The sequence below is a fragment of the Eleutherodactylus coqui genome, chromosome 9 (genome assembly GCF_035609145.1).
Source record: "Eleutherodactylus coqui strain aEleCoq1 chromosome 9, aEleCoq1.hap1, whole genome shotgun sequence".
In the NCBI taxonomy this organism is placed as follows: domain Eukaryota; kingdom Metazoa; phylum Chordata; class Amphibia; order Anura; family Eleutherodactylidae; genus Eleutherodactylus; species Eleutherodactylus coqui.
Genome location: NC_089845.1, coordinates 16,474,380 through 16,501,656, shown reverse-complemented (window position 1 = coordinate 16,501,656; position 27,277 = coordinate 16,474,380). Strand labels below are relative to the sequence as shown.

The following is a 27,277-nucleotide window of genomic DNA, read 5'->3' as shown; positions in this document are numbered from 1 at the left end:
AGTTACAGCTTATATTCATATAACTGTGCAACAGGTATACCAGCGCCACCTTGTGGACAGCCAAGGTAAAGTTCATGCATTCTGTGAGCTTGCAGATCCAAGGCTCAGGGGTTAGGACTTGTCTATGGCATCAGCCCAGCTCTGTATGGAGGGCTCCTCAGGGAGGGGTCTTCCATCAGGTAGTACTGCAGTACTTCAGAAACTGGGAAGAAGTGAGTGATCACTCTGTCACAAGGCTTACCAGGTGTCCAGGCAACATGAATTCTGCGGTGCCAAGAAGGAAGACATAGTAGTCTGCTGCATGAACTTTATTCAGCTTTTTGCTCTGACACTGCCTGCTGATGTCCGCATCCACTTTCCAAAGGACTGTGACTATGGATCAGGTATTCTGAATGCTTGTCCTCTGGGACAGCGGAGCTCCACTCAATGCTCTGTGCAATCTCCTCAGAGTCGCTGCATCTTCTGCGTCTGACACGTGTATTTTTCCGCACTCTCATATAAACACTGGAACTACCTTTTATGTGAAACTAGCAGAACAAAGCGTGGTGTCCCTCTGCAGACCTCGGCGGTGCTATTTGTGAACATCATGCTTTACACTGTTACCCCTTTACAAGTTCAAAGAAATGCAATTTAATAGAGATGGCTTGTAAGGGAACCTTGTGTATCATTCTTCATTCTTGATCCTGGAACTTTCTATTACACATTGTTTCAAAATTTTAAAAATAAATATATAATGAATATACACTCTTTGTCAAACAAAATTCCACCCCTAGAAGAACTTGTTGTTTTGCTGTAGACCCCGTCCTGCAGATCCCTCTCAGGCAGATCTGTAAATGATGAGAGTTGTGGTGTGATTAGATGAATGGTCTTGCCATCTGAGGCCCTAATAGTGGTTCCCCCTTGGCCTATAAGAGGCTCTCGGACGCTCCTTGTGTGTAGTGACCTCTTCTTCAGCTTGTAGAGCTTGTTGGCCACTAGACGCCTCTACGACGCAGAGAAGAGATTTCCCCCCGTTACCAGGGTCTGAGAGGAGGCGCATTATTGGGGTGTGAGAAGCTGTTCTATTGTCCCCCACTGGGCCATTCTGTCCAAACTGTTAGGAGGTGTTGGGACCAGTGGATGTGTGAGGGCACACAAGGTGACTGGGCTCTGGACGCCCCTACAGACCACCAGTAGAGAGGAGAGTCTAACCAGACTGTTAGGAGGTGTTGGGACCAGTGGGTGTGTGAGGGTACACAAGGTGACCGGGCTCAGGACGCCCCCTACAGACCACCAGTAGAGAGGAGCATCTGACCAGACTGTTAGGGGGTGCATTATTGGGGTGTGAGAAGCTGGATGGTCGTATCGATGAATTGATCTCCACCGGGCCATTCTGTCCAGACTGTTAGGAGGTGTTGGGACCAGTGGGTGTGTGAGGGCAGACAAGGTGACTGGGCTCAGGACGCCCCAAAAGACCACCAGTAGAGAGGAGCATCTGACCAGACTGTTAGGAGCTGTTGGGACCAGTGGATGGGTGAGAGCACACAAGGTGACCGGGCTCAGGACGCCCCCTACAGACCACCAGTAGAGAGGAGCATCTGACCAGACTGTTAGGAGGTGTTGGGACTAGTGGATGGGTGAGGGCACACAAGGTGACCGGGCTCAGGATGCCCCCTACAGACCATCAGTAGAGAGGAGCATCTGACCAGACTGTTTGGGGGTGTTGGGACCAGTGGATGGGTGAGGGCACACAAAGTGATCGGGCTCAGAACGCCCCCTATAGACCACCAGTAGAGAGGAGCCTCTGACTTGACTGTTAGGAGGTGTTGGGATAAATGGATTCGAGCATACAAGGTGACTGGGCTCAGGATGCCCCCTACAGACCACCAGTAGAGAGGAGAGTCTGACCAGACTGTTAGGAGGTGTTGGGACCAGTGGATGGGTGAGGGCACACAAGGTGACCGGGCTCAGGACGCCTCCTACAGATCACCAGTAGAGAGGAGCATCTGACCAGACTGTTAGGAGGTGTTGGGACCAGTGGATGGGGGCACACAAGGTGACCGGACTCAAGACTCCCAACAGACCATCAGTAGAGAGGAGCATCTGACCAGACTGTTAGGAGGTGGTGGGACCAGTGGATATGTGAGGACACACAAGGTGACCCGGCTCAGGACACCCCCTTCAGATCACCAGTAGAGAGGAGCGTCTGACCAGACTGTTAGGAGATGTTGAAACCAGTGGATGTGTGAGGGCACACAAGGTAACCGGGCTCAAGACGCCCCCTAAAAACCACCAGTAGAGAGGAGCGTCTGACCAGGCTTTTTAGGAGGTGTTGGGACCAGTGGATGTGGGCACACAAGGTGATCGGGCTCAGGACGCCCCTTACAGACCACCAGTAGAGAGGAGTGTCTGACCAGACTGTTAGGAGGTATTGGGACCAGTGGGTGCGTGAGGGCATGCACAGAAGGTGATGGGGCTCAGGACCCCCCCAAGAGGCCACCAGTAGAGAAGATCGTTGGATTGTCTGACAGGTACGAGTATCTCCAACTGTTGTGTTATTTGCCATCCAGAGACAGGGGGCGCCATATTTCATGCCCTGTGTCTGACGGAACCATTTGCTTGCTCTTGGCTGAAGGACATTCAGTCTCATGGCGCCCATTATGTATACTAAATTTGACACCCAAACAAACACAGTTGCCTGTGTTTGCAGTGATGATGTGAATGATGAAACTGGACGCTACGGAGTGGAATCGGGTTGTCTTCAGCGATGAATCTTGGTTTTGCTTGTGCGCTGCCAATATCCGTTTTGATGTATGGAGACCTAGGGGTGAGCACCTCAATCCTGCCTTCGCTGTGGAGCGGCACACCGCCTCCAATGATCCTGAGGGGCCATCGCATATGACAGTCTGTTATTTTCTGTAGTGGTACGGGGGACATTGACAGTTCATTGATAAGTTCAGGACATCCTGCAGTTACACGTGTTCCTCTTATGGCGTCTTCCAAGAGGCATTTTCCATCAAGATAATGCCTGTTTGCCAGATTTATTATCAATAGAAGATGTATGGAACCATCTGGAACACCAACTTCGGCTGCCTATGAGTTTGTACGATCTAGAGGCTCAGTTACAGCAAATGTAAAGTAATATGCCGCAGGATACCATATGGAACCTGTATGCCTTCATGCCCACCAGTATTACACATCTTGAATGCGAGCTAGATGTAGCCCAACAGGGTACTAGAGCCTCCATGCCTGTCCATATCACATCTTGTATCCAACCTAAAGACTGTACAACAGGGTACTAGAGCATCCATGCCCCCCCCCCCGTATCACATCTTGTATCCAAGCTAGAGGCGGTACAACAGGGTACTAGAGCCTCCATGCCTCTAGTATCACATCTCGTATCCAAGCTAGAGACGGTGCAACAGGGTACTAGAGCCACCATGCCCACACGTATAACATCTCGTATCAAAGCTAGAGGTAGTACAACAAGATACTAGAGCCTCCATGCCCACCTGTATCACATCTTGTATCCAAGCTATAGGTAGTACAACAGGGTACTAGAGCCTACATGCTTGCCTGTATCACATCTTGTATCCAAGCTAGAGGTAGCCCAACAGGGTACTAGAGCCTCCATGCCTGCCTGTATCACATCTTGTATCCAAGTCAGTACAACAGGGTACTAGAGCCTCCATGCCCTTCTGTATCACATCTTGTATCCAAGCTATAGGTGGTACAACAGAGTACTAGAGCCTCCGTGCCCCCCGTATCACATCTTGTATCCAAGCTAGAGGCAGTACAACAGGGTACTAGAGCCTCCATGCCTGTCCATATCACATCTTGTATCCAACCTAAAGACTGTACAACAGGGCACTAGAGCATCCATGCCTCCCCCCCCCCCCCGTATCACATCTTGTATCCAAGCTAGAGGCGGTACAACAGGGTACTAGAGCCACCATTCACTCCCTTATCACATCTTGTATCCAAGGTGGAGGTGGTACAACAGGGTACTAGAGCCTCCATGCCTTTAGTATCACATCTCGTATCCAAGCTAGAGACGGTGCAACAGGGTACTAGAGCCACCATGCCCACACGTATCACATCTTGTATCAAAGCTAGAGGTAGTACAACAGGGTACTAGAGCCTCCATGCCCGCCTGTATCACATCTTGTATCCAAGTCAGTACAACAGGGTACTAGAGCCTCCATGCCCTTCTGTATCACATCTTGTATCCAAGCTAGAGGCAGTACAACAGGGTACTAGAGCCTCCATCCCTGCCTGTATCACATCCTGTATCCAAGCTAGAGGCAGTACAACTGGATACTAGAGCTTCCATGCCCACGTGTATCACATCTTGTATCCAAGCTATAGGTAGTACAACAGGGTACTAGAGCCTCCATGCTCAGCCATATCACATCTTGTATCCAAGCTATAGGTAGTACAACAGGATACTAGAGCCTCCATGCCCGCCTGTATCACATCTTGTATCCAAGTCAGTACATCATAGTACTAGAGCCTCCATCCCTGCTTGTATCACATCTTGTATCCAAGCTAGAGGTGGCCCAACAGGATACTAGAGCCTCTATGCCCCCTGTATCACATCTTGTATCCAAGCTAGAGGCGGTATAACAGGGTACTAGAGCCTCCCTACAAGGGATCAGTTTTCTGCAATGAATTATCCTTCTGCTCTGATATTGTAATCTCTTACTTAGAGAAAGTTTCACTCCATTCTGCCACCTTTTAGGGTGGGATTGGTTTTGACTATGAATGTAGTGTAACTAGTATGAGTAAGAGTCGTATAAAAATAAATAGTACAATGACTATACTAGTATTATGTTGCTTTCACATCTGCATGGGAGGTTTCTTTTTTTACTGCTTCATTTTGGGGAGCAGGAAAGGGGAATCCCATGGCTGAACAAATCCATCTTATGGCGGAACCGAACAGCACCGAATGGAACCTATCGACTATAATGGGGTCCGTTCGGTCTCCGCTCTGCTGCCTGGCCTTTTTACCTATGGCATGCAGCGCTATTTCTTCCAGTATTTTTGCCTGATTTGCGATGGAACCCTTTGCTGCTTGAATCTTTTGTGTCTCCATTGCTTCCAGGGGGTGGTGGAATATCTCCATGGTACAGAGTCATGAAGAAGCACCATGCATCGTTATATAGAATGCCTATGAATTTGTAGTATAATGAACATGGTTTCCGTACTGTGCTATGCGCAGGAGGCTTTAGACTTCAGATTTTAGCCCTGTTGTCAACTGTGCTGAGCACAAGACACTTGTGGGTATAGCTATGGGCGTTGCAGAAGTAGCGGTAACATCCGGGCCCTAATACCTGACAGCCTGTCTTCCACAAAGGAAAGCACTAGTACCATATTATAAATGACAAATGGCAGCTGTGGGCTCTGTTACAGATTCTGCATTGGGGTCCAGGAGCTTCAAGTTATGAACTGAGCCTTCACAATAACTGTTACAATGACTTTTGTGTCTGTGGCTCCTTTCACACTGAGTTTTTGAGATCTTTTTGAAATATGTCAAATGGATGCGTAGGTCCCCAATTACCATATGGAGGTCTTTTGAGCTTCCATTCGACTGGTATCTACTAGGAATACAACTTTTAAAAATCTGGATGGACTAGTGCAACAGTCCACGCTATTTTATCCAGAAGAATCCTTTTAAAAAAACATATCCATTAAATGAATATCATAATAGTCTATGGTTAACGGATGACACTCAGGCCAAGAACTTTTCAATCACTTTCAAATCACTTTTCATGATACATCCGTTAAATGGATACCATTATAGCCTATGAGTGGCAAGTGCAATACAAGTAGCATCCGTTACCCATAGGCTTTAATGGCATGTGTTTATACCAGAGACATTTTTTACAGGATGCCATTGCCCATGGGTGATGAATGCCCTTGTTAGGCATCTATCACAGCCTCTGTTCCGCATATACATTAGGATCGCTTCCTGGTCAATATGTTTAATGTAAACGATCAATACATTGTGAGAATAGCCTATGCTGGGTCTAAAAGTTAATGAAAAATTGCTGAAATAAAGCAAAAATCTAAAATGTTAATATAAACCATTTTTGATCATATATATACTTATATTTATTTGTATAGCGCCAACATATTATACATGTTAGCATACACTTAAGGGTATGCATTATGTAACTGCATGCCATGCCTCACACTCACTTATCATCACCATAGCATCTACAGGGTGGGCCATGGAAAAGTAGCCCGGCAGCTACTTCTGTTGTGTTTTTTCAATGCATTGTGAATGCCTGAATACTCGTACACTATTGTCACGTGCAATGCTACATTTATAAACTTCCTCAGCTAATGCATAGTTGGTAAGACCTAAGACTGTATCATATGCACGTGTCCAAGATATCTCTTATTCTGTCATATGATGCAGCTAAGCTGAATGCATAACTCGCAATATAGGAGAAGGATAGGGTGGTCCTGGACGGACACTATAGGTTACTGTCACCATCAATACATTTGTATCGAAAAATGTGAGTCTCTCTTTGTCCGGAGCCCCATGGACCAACAGCTTCATGGTATTAACACCTAAGTGACACAGTCTATTTTGGCCATAAGGATGCAACAATATTTTTGTTTTTTTATTTCCACTATTCAAAAGCCATAACTTTTTTTTTACCGTTCCATCGGCATGGCCGTATGAGGGCTTGTTTTTTGCATTACAAGCTGTAGTGTTTACTGGTACCATTTTTTGGGTAAAGATAATGTATCACATGGTTTTTGTTTGTTTTGTTTGAAGGGCAGAAAAAACATAAATTCTCCCACTGTGTATTTGGCTTTTTTTACAGCATTAATCATGCAGCATAAATGATATGATAAATTCTTTCTGCAGGTCGGTTCGATTACGATGATACCAAAAATAGCGATTTTTTTTTTTTTTTTTTTTTTTTTTTTTTGTATGTTTTTCTCCTTTTGTATAATAAAAACCCTTTTTGGGAAAAAAGTTTTTATGACATCTCTGCATACAAAGTCCCATAACTCTTTCATTTTTCCATTGCCGGAGCATACTCGACTCATAGAGGGCAATACATTTCTGGGGTCTCGGTTTGGGTTCACTTTGACTCCATTGTGTTCACTTTCAATTTTTCTGAACGGTAAAAAGTACAGCTTGCAGCGTTATTGTTCCCAACCAAAAAAAAAACGGAAAGCACCTTTCTTTCTTTTTTTTGCACTTGCAGAGGGAAGCAAACTGAAGGGCCTCCGTCGGCCTTCAGTTTTGAATGGATCCTTTTTTTAACAGTACACTGCAAAGCAAAACAATCGGTGACCTCAGAGGGAGAGAATGGGAGAGGGACGAGAAGAGAAGTGAAGCCCTGGGAAGAGGAGGGGGAGGGAGAAGCCCAGCCACCACCCACCAGCCAGGAGTGGGCATTGTCTGCATTGTGCTGGCTTAAAGGATAAGCCCTGACAGACCTCCCAGAGTGATACTTGTGGAGTGTGCAACAACCTGCATATCCAATATTCAGCTACTCTAACCACAAAAAAGGTATTTGCCCGCATAAGTTCTGCTTCATTTTGTAATGACTCCAATGATTCAGTTAAAACCGATCAATTTTTAAAGGACCCCAAATGCCGGTGTGAAACCACCCTTGCATCATAGTTTCAATAGAGTATGATAATGATGTTAATAACCCAACATTTGCGTACAAGCCATGTGATAACAGATCCGTTCCTTATCCAAAATAATAAAAGAATACACTAATAAGTCTCCATCAGACCGGCCACTTCTCATGTTTCGGGCTCCTGCACTATGTGCAGTCTTTCTTTCTGTGACTTCCTATTATAAGGAGGTTGGCCTGGCTATAAACCAGCAACACCTACTTTCTGTTTGAACAGTCACAGATATATACATATAGGGAACTGCCTATCGAAGCAGAGACTGAAGACAAGTTCATTCTTAAAAGCAGATACAAAGGGAGACAAAGGTAAGATGAGCTTCTGTCTGTCATACTCTGCAATGCAGAAATGGAGCTTGGGAAGTTTTAAGCAGCAGTTTCTATTGAAATGTCCATAAGATTTGGTTACAAATATTTTCTATATTATCTATTTCTATATTGTCTATTTATGTTCTGCGTTGTATAAATGTCAGATAAAGGGATAGTTCAAAGTATTGACAAACTGCATAATACAGCCAGCTATACAATATATTCAGCAGGGTTAATAGGAAACAACATAAGTGGCGACACAAATGAGTATTCTGATGGTCGAGTCACGTACATCACATTCATCCATACCTTACATTTTCCTGGTTCTAGTTATTAAATGGTAATATTTGCAGACAATGCCTAGAGTCCCTGATACCATATATGTGGCTTATGTCCTGCAGCGTAGCACTGCGCAGATACTGTCACCATTCACATCACTCGCTGTCACCAATTATGGTCACAATTCATTTCTTTATATCAGAAGCTAATGAATCTGTCAGTATAGAAATAGTCCTTCTATCTAGACAGGTTGTATAAAATTGGGAAAGTCCATAAATGGTCTTGACAATGTATGTAGCAGTCTATATGTCGCTCGAAATGTTACTGTGCAACGTAATGACACTTTGTAGACGGTGAGAATAATAATAACTTGGCACCTAAATCTCATTGCATATGCCTAATAATAATGAAAGTGTACCAACAGTTTTATGTAAAACATTAAAAAGAATATTTGTGCTGACGAGTTACAATCTCTGCTCTGCTCCATCTAAGAAACTCAAGTCGAAAGCACCAGAAATAGAGATTCTACAACTAAATGTTACATAGAATATGTTCTTTTGCAATTTTTAAAAGTTAATTTCCCCATTTTACCTTTATCACTGGCTTCATCTACTGTATGTATATATATATTTTTTTTTCCATATTTTTTTCAATAGCAGAGATAAAATACAAATCTTTCTGCCGCTGCTTCTGAATATTTGCCGTTGTACAGTACAAATACAATGTTTGCCATACATACATGGATGATAGAGTAATCTCCTGATATGACATATATTGATAAGCCTTGTACAGGGCCCTTCCCGGCTCAGATGAGGAAGTATTGCTACGTGACTCTGAGCACAGCACTAATGAGGCTCATTTCCAAGTGGACCCTCCCATGCATTGCTTGTCATACACTAGAATGATTCTGAAACTTGTGGTGTAATATGAAAGCAGACGCCTTGAGACATTTGTGGTAGCATATACAGAACAAGAGGCTGACAATGACCTAGTAAGACTTTGTTTTCTTCAAGGGTGTCCAAGTCTTTATGTGTGACTGACATTCCATATTTCCGCATTTGTATTGGGGAAAAAAAGTTTACTTTGGCTAACATTTATGGACAAAAATGTGTATTTTATTAGTGTATTTGTATTGCTGAGCAGCGATATAATTGTGCTTCCAGCATCTGACGGCTGTGAGATGCATCTCCTGCAGACACGGCTCCCAATTAAAAATCAGTTTGTCTCGGTTAAGGTCCATTTAGACGCAACGATTATCGCTCCAAATTCGTGTAAGCGATCAAAAGTGAGCGATGGTTTTGCTTTTTAAGACGACCGTTTGAACTTAACGATTATCCTTTGAAAAACGACGATAATGGACGTAAACGATAATTGAATGACAGTTTGTTTGAATGGCGCGTGCGTCAGTGAAGGCAAAAAATAGGTAAAAATCGTTAAACGACTGAACGATCTTCATTTAAACCAAACAATAAGCGAATGGCCAAACAATGGATTTTAAGTAAACTGAAAGACAACGAGCGAATTACTAGCGCAAAGTGCACACTGGGCGCACGCTTACACGTAACGATTATCGCCCACTTGCCACACTTTTAACTAATTTGGAGCAATAATCGTTGCGTCTAGATTGGCCTATAGTCTCTTATTCTACAAATATGTGAAAATACACACAATCCAGTATACTGCCCTCTCATTATATTCATTGATTGCTGCTTTATGGGGTATCATGCCCCTGCTAGTACTAGATTTTAGATAAAGGGTATTACTTGTGGGGGTTTTTTATATTGCTGCACTTTACATGCATTTACACTTTATAGTAATTGACGTTATTGTATTTTTATGCAGATTTATTATTTTTCTTCTATATTTGTGGGGTGATGTTTGCTAGCATTATAAGTATTGTACCTTGTGCATCTGAGATGCCTCTATGGGCCGACCTGCAGGTTGATCGGCATTGTATTATCATTACTGATCATGATTTTTGTGTATTTTAAATGTTTTTAATTACATGTTATCAACTCAACCCTGACTTTATCTCACTTGTCTTCCCGATATACAGTTACTTACATTATAGTCATAGGAAATGCATTAGAAAGGTCATACCAAGGTTGCAAGCTATCTGCCACTGCTGAGACCCCCACCTATCTTGAGATTGGGCGTCCCATCTTCCCCATCCTCCTCATTGCGGGGTTACTGCACCCACCCCCCCTTCTACAGTAAGGAGGAATGAAGTGCTGGTCGCGCAAGCACACATCGGCACTTCATGTGTTTTCAATGGTGCCCACTCAGGTATTTCCATCAGCCTCATTGAAATGAATGAAGTGCTAACGGTGCATGTGCAAGCTATCACCTATGGATAGAGAACAGCTTGCAAGCTTGGTACAACTACTTTAAGTGTATATTAATTAGATGTTTTAGTTCAATGTCTGCTCAGATGCCGGTCCCGGTCTGCAATCATAGGGAAAAAAACACATTTTGTCTGTCTGATGCTCTGATTTTAGGCCTTCTCAGTGACTGTGCACTGCATGCAGATAAGTTCCTTGTTATATGCAATTGGCTTTACGACTAAAAACTGGAAGAAAAATATGGAGGAGTTCTAGCAGTCTTGGGTGCTGGTACATAAAATGGAAAAAAGCTGGCATATAGCTGTATGGCTAAGTTAGTGCTATGGCGGCTGGTCTCGGCCCTTACCTCTTTCTGCCGTCAGCTGCAGTCAACATCACATCTTTCCTGTCCTATACAGCAGATACCGCATTCACTGTTTCCTGGTCCCCATAGGATGTGCTGCTGGTCCACCTCTTAATGGGCCAGCATATGCACACAGCTTTTCCATTCTTGGCCAATCCACACAAACCTCTACTATTTTAGGCACCTTCCTTCGCTAGCAGATTTCTAATCAATTAGATCAGTTTGGTATGCAAGGGTGCTCTTGTTCTGACTGACTTCTGGTTTGTTCTGCTTTGATCCATGCTTGCTCTACCCATCTTTCCCAACTTCTCCTCTCCTGACCTTGGCTTTTTTTGGACCATTTTACATCTGCCTGCTGCCGGCCCCGACCCTTGGCCTGCTATATTGTTATGCAAGAACTCTACCTGTCCTGACCTCGGCTCTGTTTTACAACCATGTCTCTGTCACTACTGCGTTATGATTAATTACCTTGGCCAATGTGTTTCAGCTGCTACATTACCAGGACTACTTCTGGGGTAAAGGTTTGGGGGCTCCTGAAGTGAAAATCAGGTCTTAATTGGTAGGGTTAAAGGGTGAATCCTAGGAAAAGAGTTGTGCTGCCCTCAGATCTAAGTCAAACTGGTTTATAGCACAGTGCGTCAACGCCCCTGCTTCACAGTTTGTACAGGCCATGCACCCAACTGATCCCCCACTGGCTGAGCAAGCGATGATGCTCTAAGAGATCAAGCAACGACATGCATACCAGGAACACATTTTCAAGTCCCAGCAGATTTCTCTGGTCATTTCGATGTCCTGGATCTTCCCCTACTGCTCAAGCCACAGTCAAGTCACAGCTCAAGCTACAATCCAAGCTTCAACACAGGTTTGGACAGGGATCGGAAAACCTGGCATAGATTGTTGAACCTAGGCATGATTCATTTCGAGCTAATGGCAAGTTAGTTTCCTACAGTCAGGTCCACGTTGGGGTTTATCATGTCACTTATGTCTGGTGAGACTGTGATGAGAGTGACTGTCCTCACGAAATATGGTGAGTCTGTTACCAGAAACTTGCAGATTTTCCTGTCTACCTTTTACAAGGTCTTCGAGAAGCCTTAACAAGTTTCTTCTGCAGTGTCCTCGCTGTTGAGTTTATGCTAGGTTTCCAAGTCACTGGGATAATATGCCATTCAGTTCTGAACCATGGGGGTGTTAAAGAGTGAATCCCATGAGACCGCAGGTGCCGCCCTCAGATGTAGCCCAGTCAGATCGGTTCATAGCAAAGTGGATCCACTGCCACTGCTTGACAGTTAGCTTCGGATAACAGAATTTATTCGAAGTAGGTAAACCTGATTTACACTTTCTACATACTGTCAGGATCATATTGGCCCACCTGGGAATTGGTGGATCCTCCAGTGGGCTCCTGAACTAGCAAGTGGGCTTCCCTGTTAGCCCCGCACAATGCACAGCCTCCGCCAATAAACTCTTTCCTCCCCCTCCCCCTCCAGAGTGGCACACCAGAAATATTGCATCTTACTGTTTCAAGTGATAATATGACATGACAGTGTTTAAGGGGTATTCCCATCTACAGGATATGCCCTAAATCCGAGGCGTAACTTGAAGCTGCTGGGCCCAGTGCAAAATCTGGAACTGGGCCCCCAACTATAAAGCTTCATTGATAGTATTGGTTTGCAATATGGGGAAGAGACACTTTATGGGCCCTCTAGGACTACTGGGCCCAGGTGCGACCACATCCCCTATACGTACACCCATGCCTAAATGCCATTTCTGAGACCCTCTCACGCCAGGAGAATGGAGATCCCATAACCCCCATTCACTATTTCCCAGCTACTGCACTCTTCTGAGACCTCATGGAGAGTTGGCCACTCTTGTGTGCTGCTCATCTATTGAACTCTATAGGAGTTATTGAAAGAGGCAAGTGCTACCATATATTTCAGTGTATATGCTGTACACAACTGCAGCCATCTCTCCATTAATCTATATAGACCGTGTGAATTGGCCTTGAATTGGCAATCAGGCATTTATGACATATTCTGTGGAAGTCTCCAAGACTATTCTTGGGGAGGACCATGGAGATCAGCAGGGCTATGTTATAAGTTGTGTCTGAAAACTAATAGATACACTCAGTTTCAGCCTTTTCCACATGTTGTTATAATAGTATGTCAAGGGCATTAGATAGTTAGCACACCATGACATGCTGGAGCATTACATCACAGTGATCACCGGTGGGAGAACACATTGTATTTTATGCTAAACTACATGCATTCCTATAGCATTAGTGGGCTTCTATAATAATCTCTTCTGATGGACTCTAGGGACCCCAGTTTTACACTTCATTCTGTGGCCGATTTTAAAAGTTTAGCGTTTTTACACTTTTTTCTTCTCAGCATTACAATGTGTGTATTCAGACAGACCCGTCCTCCTCGATATAATGGGTGTGAGTCCGGGTGGGCTGCCCACTTATTATGCAATGGTGGACAACCATTGCATAAGAAGAACCACACTCTGATCAGGTAACATACTTCAGATGATTTCTATGACAATAAGCATCCCTATCATCAGCTTTGCAGTGAAGGAAGATTCTCCTAGCATTGCAGCAACGGTTTTGTGAAGAATTAAATCAATCAAGGTGAAATATTGCTAAGTTTGCCCAACGGTTTGCCTCTCTCCAGTTTCATTCTGCTAGATTCACCATTTCTCTTGTAATAAATTGACAACACCCCCCAAACATGCCATTCTAGTTCTCTTTAAACATCATATTTATTCTCCCTGCTTTAAGTATAGCTCCCAAGAGGATGTGCACGCAGCCCCAATACAGCAGGCGGCAATGATTACCATCAACTGACTACAAGGTGTAGACTGTTATTTGCAATTCCTAACACAGAGACAGGTGTACATATTGCTCGCCTTTCATCTCTCCGGAGACTTGGTGCACTCAGCCAACAAAAGTGACAGGTCATTCAATCTTTCCAACTAAAACTGCAATAAAAATGTAACGAAAACCAGCTTTGCGAATGTTATCTTGAAGTTAATGATCAACACAGGTATTGCATAATGAAGTCAGCAGTATAATAAAATATATTAGTTTTTACACACCTCATAAAGACCTTATAGAATACTGACATGAATACAACAATACAACCAGTCCAAAGGCTGTTATATATATACACATACATATATACAGCGAGAGAGCCTTTTGTATAACCTTCTTCATCGGACTTTGGACTTACAGTGAATTTCATAACTAAAAAGAAAATCTCAAACAGACAGCTGCGAGTCACCCTGCTCCGAGAGCAATATGGTATAAGAAAAAAATCCAGATTCATAAAAAATATCTATATTATTGAAAATAAATGCTTAAAATTACATATAATAAAAGGTCGGCACATGGTAAGGCACGTTGGCACTTCAGCATCTATTGACCTTTTATTGCATGTATTTCTTAATTTCAAAAGTATTTTTATTTATTTTAAGCATTCATTTTCAATGAAGTAGATCTCTTTCATGAAGCTGGATTCCTTTCCTTATGCTATATTGCTACTAGACATGAGCGAACTTACTCGTTTAGGACATTTTTGCACTCGAGCACCGCTTTCTCCGAGTAACTGACTACTCGGACGAAAAGATTCGGGGGGCGGGGGGTGGCGTGGTGGAGCGGGGGGTAGCAGTGGGGAACAAGGGGAGCTCTCGCTCTCTCTCCCCCCCCCCACTTCCCTCTGCAACCCCCCGCTCACCCCCGGCGCCCCCCGAATCTTTTCGTCCGAGTAGTCAGTTACTCGGAAAAAGCAGTGCTCGAGTGCAAAAATGCCCTAAACGAGTAAGTTTGCTCATCTCTAATTGCTACTATTAGTGAGGGTAATCAATGAGTGGAACAGGTTGCACAGGAGGTGGTGAGTTCTTCAATGGAAGTCTTCAAACAGAGGCCGGACAGACATCTGTCTGGGATGATCTAGTTATCCTGCACTGAGCAGGGGGGTTGGACCCGATGACCCCGGAGGAGGACCCTTCCAACTCTACCATTCTGTGATACTATCTAAACCACTGAAATGAATTTCCTTCCATTTGGCTTGAGATTTTGTAAATATGTCTTTGATATGTATATGCTATATGTAAAACCCTATATAGCAATACGAACAGGTAGCCAACAAGGTAACACCTTACTATTATATGAATTACATAAAGTATACTCTGCAAAATTCTTTATGGGGTTTGTAATTCTTGAAAGGGATGTCCACTTTGTGTCTTTTCTGTATACTGTTAGTCATTTCTACCTGGAAGCCATCTTTATTTGATACATTGATGAGTTGCTAGGAGCACTGGCTCTCACCCTGGTAGACCTGGTACATCTGGTACATCCAAGCATTATGGATGCTCACTGACTTCAGTCGAGACCATGTAATGCTTCATTTCCCCTCTGCCAAGTTATGCATATAAAACCACTGGTGTATTGCACTGATATGGATTATATTATAGAACAGTTTATTCTGCCTTGTTTATGGATCCTGCAGTATTTGCAGCCCCCATCATTGCAATATATGGAAACCTTGTCTCAATGGAGTAGGGCCTGTGGAAGAACAAGCTTGAGTGTGTATAAGTATTACTAGATTGACCCGATGTTCGCTAAACTAACATTAAATGTTTGGAAAAATGTTTGGAAATGTCTTAAGAACTGTTAAGCCGAGGATTCAGCTTGAACTGTTCGCCATCCACGGCTCGGTCTTCCATGTTTTGGTGACATGGGAACAGTCAAACTAGTCAGCACTTGATATGAATGTCGCTGAGCATTGCTTGACTCTCTCTAGCGGCGCTGTTGGCTGAAGCACAACATCGCGGCTAGACTTAACATAGTAGCTGTGACCTCGCCTGATGGGTCACTCCATGTATCAAACTCACATCTTATGATTATATGGCGGTGGTGAGGATGTTACAAATCTAATGACACCAAAATCGTCCACCAAAGGTCACGCAAAGGAGTCAAAGTGTGGAGCAAGGACAAGCCTGTAGGCTCTTTATATTAGATGCTCACTAATGATCTCATTGATAGTACAATGCTCTTAGTGATTTGTGAAGAGATTATATTAAAGTGAAATTTATCATCTTAAAGGAGTATTTCAGCCCTGAAGCAATTATCATCAATCCATTGGATAGGTGATAATGGCCAGATATGTGGAAATCAGAACATTGCTACCTCCATTGATCTCCCTGATCACAAGACACCCTGATCACCCCATCCAGAAACTGCAGCTAGGAGGAAATGTAATGGATTTAAAGACGATGGCACAAATGATAATTCATTCTGATAGAATACCCAATTAACAACTTCAGGCCCCAGGGCATACATTTACGTTCTGGGCATGTGGGGTTTGTTACCAATTGCAAAATGTAGTATTTGAGATTGATACATTTTGAAATGTCTTGCTCTGAATATGAAGGCCTCCCTCAAGCCGAATGCAGACGACCGGGTTGGATTCCAAATGCGAGATCCTCGCAGCAGGATGCGACCCTGTGACCCTGCAGAGCCGTTGCATCAGCGATGACACAACCATGCAAGCCTTGCACTAGAATAGGACATATCGCAGTTGATTTCCGCTCATGGGCACAGAAATGCATTTTTCAATGCATGTCCTATGGGCTGTATTTGCTGCAGGATCTGGAGCTCCGGATCCCGCAGTGCAAATACGCCCGTGTGCATTAGGCCTTACACAGATGTTTTTTTCAACGTTTAGCGCTGCGCTTTTAGCACAGCGCTAAACGCTGTCAGAGGCTCCAATTGTTTTCAGTGGAGCCCCTCACACATCCTCAGGCAGTCGCTCAATCGAGCGCTGTCTGTTCTATTTTTGGACGGTTAGCGCTCCTCATCAATGATTAGAAGCGCTAGAAGCCAGAGTCTGCTGCGGCCAAAAACTAAAGTAAAACCCGGCATAGCGCTGCGTTTATTTGTGAGGGAGGCCTTAGGCTGGTTTCATACAGGTGTTCGTGATATTACCATAAGAAAATGGCGCAAAACCGCGTCTTTGTTCCCACGATTTTTCAGCGCGTTATTTCCACAGCATTTGAGCAGGACTTTCAAAATCTCGTCCACTTTGCTGCTACTGTAAATGCAGCAGAATTTCCGTGTGGAGGGTCTGCATGGAAATTCCGCAACAATTCCGCCCTGTGTGAACCCAGACTAAAAACAGAGTCCACCTTATGACAACGTGCTTGAAATAAGCCAACAATTTGTAGGTGCTGCAAACCAAAAAAAGTCATGTCTGATTAGAGTTTCTTCTATGTAAGAAGCAGCATAAAGAGGAAATCCAGCTAAATCCGATTTTCTATGTAACAATATAAAAAATAGAATCCAGAACTCAAAAAGATGCAAAATATATTTATTAATCCCTCAGTAAGTAATCACAGAAAGCCTCATGTGACGCTTCTCAAATGTCAACCGTGGAAATATAAATAGTTAAATGTAGACCACAGTAGGATCACGGCAACAGCCACATGAAAGAAAGCGAATTCAATCTGTGATGTCACATATACGTGTTAGAGGAAATATCAATAAGGTCTATGAATGCGCTCCACCAGCCTGATCTCCATAATAATAGGGCTCTGGCACTGCTAGAAAGAAAACACCATTTTACCCCAAAAATGGCCACAAAACATTTAAACAGGTAATTTGTAGATAAAAAAAAACATGGCAGTTTTTTTCAGAAACAACGAACTCATATCCATGGGCTGTGTCTGTGGGTCTGACTGTATGTACCTCTAGCATACCAGCAGGCCTGTCTGGTAATCTACCATGGCAGATAGATTCCCGATGGACCAGTCAGTCAGTGGGCTGGCCATCACTATCAAAGTTCAAACTGCACTGCTAATACCAGCCCTGTATTATTGAGGCCAGAATGGATGTAGCATCCGTCATAACATCCTAGTCACATGACCATGAAAGGTCCTACACCATGTAGTTTAATAGCTGCGGATGAGGTAAGAGAGGGGCTTATAGAGCTCTCCACCAACCTCCAATAGGACATGCAAGTCTAAGGGGAAGGAAGGGAGATAATGCGAATGTCAGTGAAGAAGGGATGTTTAGGGATAAAATACTACTGCTACCTGAGATTAAGGGGTGGAAAGGGGGAGTAAAATGCTGGCGATGCCACCAGTGGAGGACGGGTGGAAGTATGTGCGCTGCATGGTGACATTTGTTTGGTCTTGTCATCACTAAGGATTGGCTGGTGTGGTCCATGTAGAAAGCATTTGAGAAGCCCCAATCTAATGGATTGAACCAATACATAACAGCAGATAATACTTCCCATCTGTGTTCCTGGGCTCCTATTCAGCTCCTACAGTAAACCCAGTTTCAGATGAGCATATTACGGTCACATTTATGCACCTGCAATACAGACGAATCTCCAGGCCCGACTGCAAATCTGCTAATCCCCATGATGCTCTGAGTTCGAGTCCGTAGAACTGTGATTGAGCTGGGACACTCATCCATATTACAGGCAATATGCTCATCTGAGGCGAGCCTTAAAGGGGTTTTACCAAAATCACAAGTTATTCCCTGTGAACAGGATAGATGATAACTTGCTGATCGGTGGGGGTCTTACTGCTAAAACTCCCGCTGATCTGGAGAATGTGATCCTGAATGGAGCACTGGCCAAGTATATTAACTTTAAAAATAAACAACTGTAAATTACATTTTTTTTTTTTTTTTTTTACCCATAGTAGAACAAAGAAACGGAAAAAAACACTGAAAAAAGATACTAAAAAGTAGCTGTATATTCCCCTCCTGCTCCCCCCCCCCCTAAAAAGGGGAACAAAAATAATTTTGGTAGCTGAAATATAATAGGGCCTCGAAACCAGTGGTGTAACAAGGTCAGGTGGCACCCGGTGCGGAAATTCTTTTTGTCACCCCCCCCCCCCCCACACACACACACACACACTTCCCCCTGCTCAATTTTGAAGAAGGAAAAACAAGATCATTTTTTTGTTTATTTACTTTACATTGTGAGCATAAACACTTAGATCGTTTGTCTCCTGACTTTGTTCTCTGCAAATTTTGAAATTGCATCATCAAAATCAATTACTTTCGCTACTTTGTTTTCAATTGACAAGATGGCTAAGCCAGAGAGCCGAGCCGGACTAATAGATAGATAGTCACATAGATAGTCACACACATACACTCACATGTACAGTCTCACATTTACACCTTGATCATGTTACTGTGATGTCATGGAAAGGTCCTGGCTGCACCCTGTGTGGACGGGTGAGGTAGGGACGGGCTGAAGAGCCTCAGAGGAGGTGAACCCAGCTCTGTCTGTCCATCAGCAGCCACAGTTTGTAGAGAACTGCAGCTCATCCAGACAGTGGCGTAGCAAGGTCACCCCCCTCAGGGATGGCGCCCGGGGTGAGCCGCACCTTCCACACCCCACTTGCTATGCCACTGTTTGAAACCACCACATGGGTAAAACCCCTAAAAAGTGTCTGGTCCTTTAGGACTGAAACACCCTGCTCCTTAAGGGGTTAAATGTTCATATGTAAATTGCTGAGATTGCCATAAATCGGTCTCTGTCATTAGTGTCTATTATTCCCTAAAGTAGACTATTTAGTAGACCGCAATCTTCGCTGACTTGAGAGAGATAGATACGCACCAATCACATCTGGAGCTGCGTAGGGTGTAGGAAACCAAATTATCAGATAAGAAAAATTTAAAGACATTTTACCCCTGTCTCCCCTGACATCTCCTGTCTACAGTTGTGATGGCCTCATATGCATGAAATTGTCAAATGATGGTCAGGAAGGGTATCGTTTCTCCTTAAAGAGAGCACCCAGAAGCTGTGTGAGGAGACACCTAGAAGGTGATTGAGGAGACTTACCGCATATACCGGCGTATAAGACGACTTTTGAACCCCGAAAAATCTGCTCTGAAGTCGGGGGTCGTCTTATACGCCGGTAATACAAAAAAAAAGTGTCAAAAAAAAAAATCAGTACTCACCTCCCCCGGTGTTCTGTCGCGCTCCGGCAGGCTATCGCTCCCATCTGGTCCCCGGCAGAACGTTGCTTTCTGAATGCGGGGCTTGAAATCCCCGCCTCCAGAAAGCTAATACACACGCCGTCAGCCAGTTACAGCCATTCAATGACATCATTGAATGGCTGTGATTGGCTGAAGGCGCACGTGTGTTAGCAATCACACCCATTCAATGATGTCATTGAATAGTGTGATTGGCTGAAGCCACGTGTGTTTTAGCCAATCACAGCCATTCAATGATGTCATTGAATGGCTGTAACTGGCTGACGGCGTGTGTATTAGCTTTCTGGAGGCGGGGATTTCAAGCCCCGCATTCAGAAAGCAATGTTCTGCCGGGGACCAGATGGGAGCGATAGCCTGCCGGAGCGCGACAGGACGCCGGGGGAGGTGAGTACTGATTTTTTTTTTCGCCACTGTATTACCGGCGTATAAGGTGAAAGTTGGGGGGTCGTCTTATACGCCCCATCGCCTTATACGCCGGTATATACGGTACAAGGTTTCTGGCTTTGGCTTACTTTTCCCAATCATTGTTACAAGACTTGTTTAAAAAGTCTAACATTGACTTGCAGGAATGCTGCCTTCCAATAGGTGGTGCTGTAGGGATATTGTTCCATCTTTTCATTTGCATTTTTCCCTGGAAAGCATGGAGGGCTTTGTAAGTCTCATCACACACCTTTTAGGTGCTCTCCTTAAGGAGAAACGATACCCTTCCCTATCCACATCTATATGCCTCTCACTAGCCAAGCCAGGAACCTACTGCACACTGATGAGGTTTTCACGCCGAGCCGATATACAGTGTCCTTGTCTGCAGGGAGGGAGGGAGTGAGGTGGAAGAGCCAGGAACAGGAACTGAGCTCCCGCCCCTCACCACTATTTGCAATGGAAGGGGCAGGATGGGGCGGAGCTAAGCAACGTGACTTAGCTCCTCCCCTTTCTTGCCCCTTCCTATTGCAAAGAGTGGCGAGGGACGGAGAGGGGGTGGGAGCTCAGTTCCTGTTCCTGACTCTTCCATCCTCCTCCCCCTGCAGACAAGGACACCGTATAGCCCATCAGGTGACAAATCCTGTTGCTATTTTGCTATGAGCAAAGGCCACAAGATGTTAACATCTGTGGTAGCTAGAACAGATGCAATTGTTCTGTTCTTTGTTGCACTTGCAATAAGGATAGTAATGTCTTCACTTTTACAACTAACAGATATTTCAGCTATTAAAAGCCATTCCGTGGATTTTTCTGCTGACCGATTTTTTTCTTTTCCCCGCGATACAATTGTGTGAATGGACTAGAAAACGCTAGTTAAGCTCAGGACTCAATCACAGCTATTTGCTGGTCATGCGTTTTTGGCCACGATGGCCGGCGTAAAAACGCATCACCCGTGTGAATGTAGCCTAAGTTAGTTAGATGTATCTCCACTTTTGTTTCCCTTCTTCCTCTACAGCATGAATTCTACATAAGAGACGAGCTGCGAGTACATCCCCATCTTCTGTTTAGAGTATTACTCTAGGTAGATTTTCAGTGATTGGGGTGGCTGAACATTTACATACAGTCTGCAGGCAGAAGACTCAAAAATACAGATTTCTGGAAAGTAAAAAAGTCGCCACTTTCACCAATAAGATATTAAGATGTGCTACAAACTTTCAAATCTTCACATCGGCCACAATAATCTGACCACTGGGCGTAAACTGATTTAGGGCCGCATATGCAGAGCCTTGGGGCAAGTGATTTACAGAGCACTGATGTTCTCAACCTCAGCTGCACTAGCATAGAACATGTTTACCCAGATCACCATGACCATCCAAGCCCATTGGGCCCTGGCATCTGCCCAGGATCGCCTGGTGCCAACACCAGCTCTGAAAATCTTCCAATGTCCTAACTTTTCTCTTGAATAATGTTCTTCTTGTCATCTTTTGTTAAGTATCATTTCCTTGTATCCTTATTCTCATTAGATGTTAACTGTCGCACGTGCCTTACGAGGATCTAAATCCATCCCATGGAGGAGTCTGTCTACCAGCAGCTATTTGTCCACACATCGTGAGTACAGTTTTCAATCTTCTATCTCTTCTTAAGGTTCCTTTCGACGAGCCGCCTCTCGTTTGAACGAGTGAGTGACGTCACCGCTGGCTCGTTCGCTGTCGTTCAACCTGTTTAGACAGGCAGATGGTTGGCTCGTTCAAAAGAGCATCGTTTAGAATTATCCAGTCTGTATTGCCGAATGGGAAGACTGAAGATAAGTGAACAAGCCAACGATGGATTTTGCATAAAATAAACGTTGAACGAAAAGTCAACGATTCATTAGTCATTGGCTCCGTTTAGGCTGCGATTATCATTTATCATTCGCTCTTTGAATGCTTTTCGTTCCGTCTAAAATCACCTTTAGACTGCTCTCATATTCGCATGCATCACCTACCACACTGCGCTCCTTGCACGTTGTCTCTCTGAAGATCTGTATCAATAATTGAAGCTCCGCTCAGCTCACCTCTCCAGGACATTGAGCACCAGCTGTGACCCACCAGTACCGTAACACATTATTAAATAGAAAATACTGTATATAGTCGCGGATCAATAATACTAGCATACAGTATATAAAAGCTGTGGTTACCATAAACTGTAACTTAGTCTCTGTAGAAGGGGGTGTATAATAATAATAATGGTGTGCATGCATATTATGCAACAGTTTATATCACTTGATATTGGGATATGGAGCAGGCTCGGAAACTGTGTTGGCTATGTGAAACAACTGACATCTACCGGTACCTGCAACGGCCATGACCATGGCACCTAGGATGTTCGCCTGGGGAAGCCACCTATCTGCCTCCCCGTGACATGATTCCGATGGCAGCTGGGCAGTAGAGGCTCCCAGGCCTGCCATGTATTAGAGCCTATTAAGCCCCCCCACCTGTGGCAAGGCTTAAGGTCCATTTACACAGGACGATTAACATTCAGATTATCGCAGGAATTCCAACGATTCTGAACGATAACCACCCCGTTTGTGCTTTGCAATTTTTGTGCTTTGCGTTTTTAACATTAGAAAGTCCCATGACAATCGCGTTTAAAAAAAGCGCAGCGATATCGCAGCGTTAAACAATGCAAGTGTGCAGGGGCCCTTAGTGAATGCTGTCAAAAGAAAAAAAAAGCACAATGTATCTAAAAAATGTAAATAAAAGGTGGTCAAAAAAGTAATGTTTACCCCAAATGATACCAATAAAAACTACAGCATGCCCCACAAAAAAGCAATCCCTTATATGACTCGATCAAAAAATAAACATTTTATGGGTCTCAGAATATGACAAAGGAGAGCTAATTTTTTAAAACGGTTTTTATTTTTAAAAGTAGTAAAACATAAAAAATTGTGTGCAAAACCCCCCGAAAAAGGGTTTTGTTTTTTTTTTTCATTTAGGGTGCCCGCACACAAGCGGAAATTCCGCGGCGCAATTTGCACGGGATTTCCGCCGCTGGAAGCCTGCATAGGTTTGCGTTAACAAACGCAATCCTATGCAGACGGCCACGGTTTGGCTGCCCGAAATCTCGCGCGGCAAACAAACCGCGGCATGTCCTATTTCTGCGAGCCCCACACAGAAACGTCACTCACGCAAGCTGGCACATCAAACAGCCGGAGCCACGGGCGCGGGTGAGTAGGCGCTGGTCCCTGCAGGCGCTTGGGTCAGAGCCGCCCGTCTGCAGGCGGCCTTAACACTATTTAATTTTTATTTTTTACGTTTTTCAATTAATAGTAATTATTCAGTACATTAAAGCAACTCTCCAGTCAGAAGCTCAAAGTTGACATGTACGTCAGTGCCTACAGGGTATGAATATGTGTCATTTGTTTTTCTCAGATCTTGCTTCTTGGCTGCTTTTTTTATCTCCACGCTATTAGGACAGAGCTGCGATCTGTTACTATAGTTTAGCTACAGTGCCTAATCTGAAGTAGCCTAAGACACACCCCCTGTTTCATCATTGGTTCAGGGAGACACACCCCCTGTCTCATCATAGGTTGTGGGAGACACCCCCCGTGTCTCATTATTAGTTCATGTAGACACCCACCCCCTATCTCATCATTGGTTCAGGGAGACACCCCCCTGCCTCATAATAGGTTCAGGGAGACACACCCCTTGTATATTCAAAATACAACTTACCCTACAACAAACAAGCTGCCCTATGGCTATGTACAGAAGGTTATGGCTTTTGGAAGGCGGGGATGAGAAAAAAAACTAAGTCCCCTTAATGGGGTGATGCAAGACCAGTGCCAGAAATATTGCATGCAGTAATTGACAGATTTCTCCGATTTCAGTTTTATGAACATGACTGATAACGTCTTTCTTGTATTCAGCCTCATGTTTCCATGAATTCACCGGCCAACCAAGGGTTAATTGTTCTAAATGTGCTTTCCACATAAATGCCTTTATCAGGTCAAGGTGCATTCATTCCTAATCTCCCTGCAGTCATGCTGCAAACATTGTATTAGGCCAGATTCACATGAGCGGACGTGTATTCGCATGAGTCTAGTGTTTTTGCGGAATAAATGATTATTCTTTTGCGCACATTGGTGTATTTTACTGTACTTTTTCTGCATGCAAACCGCGTGCTTCTGCACGGCAAAAACATATGCTCTGATTGAAATGGCTAATTGGTCTAATGAGCCCCGGATGTGTTTTTATTTCCTGCACAATTACGCAGTGTTTGACACACATCCTCATAGACTTCTAGGGGACCTTTTGGTGTGGAAATGTGAAGGAAATACAGCATGTGAATGAAATCAATGGGCTCTATTCTCTGCGTACTTCACATGTGAATCTGGCCTGAGAATCAGTCATGTCCACAGACATTCTCCTAAGGCTTCTTTCCCACGAGTGTATATCGGCCACCATTTTCACGGACGGACAATATATGCTATCATCTGTGACAATGAAGCTCCTGAACGGGCCTCAAATCTAATGTTTATGCGCCCGTTCACACAGCATGGGCCCCGATGCGTATACACTGAGGCTACTATGCTGTTTCCTCTCCCTCCCCCTGGCAGGCTCTCCTCTGCTCTCTTACCCGCTCGCTCTTTGCAATGGGAGGGGGCGGAGCTAAGCGCCCACCCGCCTCCCATTGCTGGCTGCGGACAAGGGGCAGGAGGGGCGGAGCCTAGCTCCACCCAGCCCCGCCCCTTGTCCACAGACAGCAATTGGAGGAGGCGGGATGGGCTGGCGCTTAGCTCCACCCCGTTCCACCCCCTCCCATTGCATAGAGCGAGCAGCGAGGCGAGCAGAGGGAGGGTTTTTAGTAGTCATGCTGCTAAACTCCCTCCCTTCTCTAGCCGCTGTCATTGGCACCCATTGGAGCTAATGCAGCAGCCGGCGATAGTTCCAGGACTATCTTTTGGGCCCGACGAAAAAAAACCCGGCCCTATATTGGCCATGCGGGCGCTTTTACGTCTCAGTAATACGCCCATGGGATCTGATGCATTGGAATCCATTGCATCAGATCACAGCGTACATCGGCCAACTGTGAAAACGGCGAGCCAATATACACTCGTGGGACAGAAGCCCAAGGTTCACTTACTCGCCAGTACAAGTACTCAATATTTCTACTAAGGGCTTAAATAGATGAACGTGTTTGCGTAGGTTTTTGCCTGCAAAACGTGACAAAGCAAACACTTTGAAATCACGAGCATGTCTGTTGCACACAAATATTACGTATGAGAAAATAATAATAATCTATATTTGTATAGCGCCAACTTATTCCGCAGCGCTTTCAGGCATGGATAAATGCAAAACAATACAACAATTACAATGTGAGATACATTGGGTTAGACACAAATGGGTTGAGGGTGGTACAGGAGGTGCAGGGGGGGGGGGGTGGGGAACACAGGCAATAGGAAATTTCATGTACAGATCATTTATCAGAAGGCAAACAGGGTGGAGCACCATAGGGAGGGGCGAGGGACTAGGTCAGGAGATTTGGTATGCTTCCCTGAAGAGGTGCGTTTTTAAGGCACGTCTGAAATTTCGTGCATCGGGAATTGTCCGGATGCCTTGGGGTAGAGCATTCCAGAGGATGGGTGCTGCTCTGGTGAAGTCCTGTAGGCGAGCATGTGAGGTTCGTATTAGAGGGGTGTTTAGTCTGAGTGTGTTAGCCGATCGGAGTGAGCGGGCTGGGTGGTGTACTGACAGTAGGGAGGCGATGTATGGTGGCACAGCGCCATGCAGAGCTTTGTGAGTGAGGTAGAGGAGTTTAAAAAAAATCTTTTAAAAAGTTTAAAAAGATAAGACCTGCCCCATCTTCCTGCCATAGTACGAATTTTGAGTGAGAATCTTTGGGTCTAAATGCACCTTAAGACTATTTTTCTGCTTCTCCTTCATCAGAGCTTCATTGTCTTTAATCCCTTTGTTCTCACATATTCCGCTTTATGGATCTCTGGTTTCCGCATCATTTGCCGCTGGTGTTGAGCTTTGACCCGTGGACCGCTCCTATCAGGGGATTGTAATGTTTGCTACCTACAATCAGCTCCCTCTCCCATAAAACCCATCTGTAGTGGTTTAACCCATTAGAGACGCCATTTTACTGACCTCACTAATGGGCTTTAAGGTTCCATATGAGCGATCGCCATCTTGCCGTGGGAAAATCATGGCAAAATCGCATCTTTTATTCCCACAATTCTTGAGCTCCACGCCTCTTTTTCTCTCAAAATCATCGCTGCCACTCACTTTTGAACACTTTTTTATCATGCGATTTTGCTGCGATATTTTTTTCACTGCAAGTCAATCGGACTTTTTAATGTTAAAATTACATCGCCTCACGACATTGCGATGCGATAAAAAGGAGGCTCCATTGGGAAACATGAGAGATTTTTTAAAAATTGCACATCACAAAAAAAAGAGCAAGCCGGGATTTTTTGCTCTCGCAACATCGCATCAGTGAAAACCGCAGATGAGAAGGAAACCATTGTAAATTATTGGTTTCATAATCTCGCGGCAAAATCGCGTTCGCTTGTCTGAAACTAGTCTTAGGCTGCCTGCACATGACTGGGTCGGATCCTGTAGCAGAATCCGACCCTGTGCCCCTGCTGGTGACCTCGTGTACCTGTCCATATTCTTCTTTTCTGTACTGCGGATGTGCCTGCCGTCGCATATGCTCAAGACACATAATGCCGCGCCGTCGCTAGGTGGATCCCGCAACTTTTCCACAATGATGATTAGAACATTCTGCGATTTTTATTTTATTTTTTATTTTTTTCCAAAATTGATTTCCACTCGTGGGCAGAAAAAAACGCTTTTCCATAGCATGCTATGGCAGGTATTTGCTGCGGAATCCGGAGGCGAACAACCACTCCAGATACCATAACGGAAATCCAGCCACTTGCAGGCAGCCT

At 44.4% G+C, this 27,277-nt stretch overlaps 1 protein-coding gene across 4 annotated transcripts in view; it reads left to right on the top strand.

The window, feature by feature from the left end:
- The window catches only part of LOC136578951 (cytochrome c oxidase subunit 4 isoform 1, mitochondrial-like), a 127,392-nt gene that overhangs the window by 34,514 nt on the left and 65,601 nt on the right, over positions 1-27,277 (top strand). For 2 of the 4 annotated variants that reach the window (XM_066579169.1, XM_066579168.1), the window contains exon 2: positions 21,870-21,954. In XM_066579169.1, coding sequence (XP_066435266.1) covers positions 21,870-21,954 — 85 coding nt within the window. Of the gene's footprint in view, positions 1-7,875; positions 7,956-9,183; positions 9,226-21,869; positions 21,955-27,277 lie in introns of those variants that run through there. The other 2 variants (XM_066579170.1, XM_066579171.1) reach the window with 2 other exon arrangements.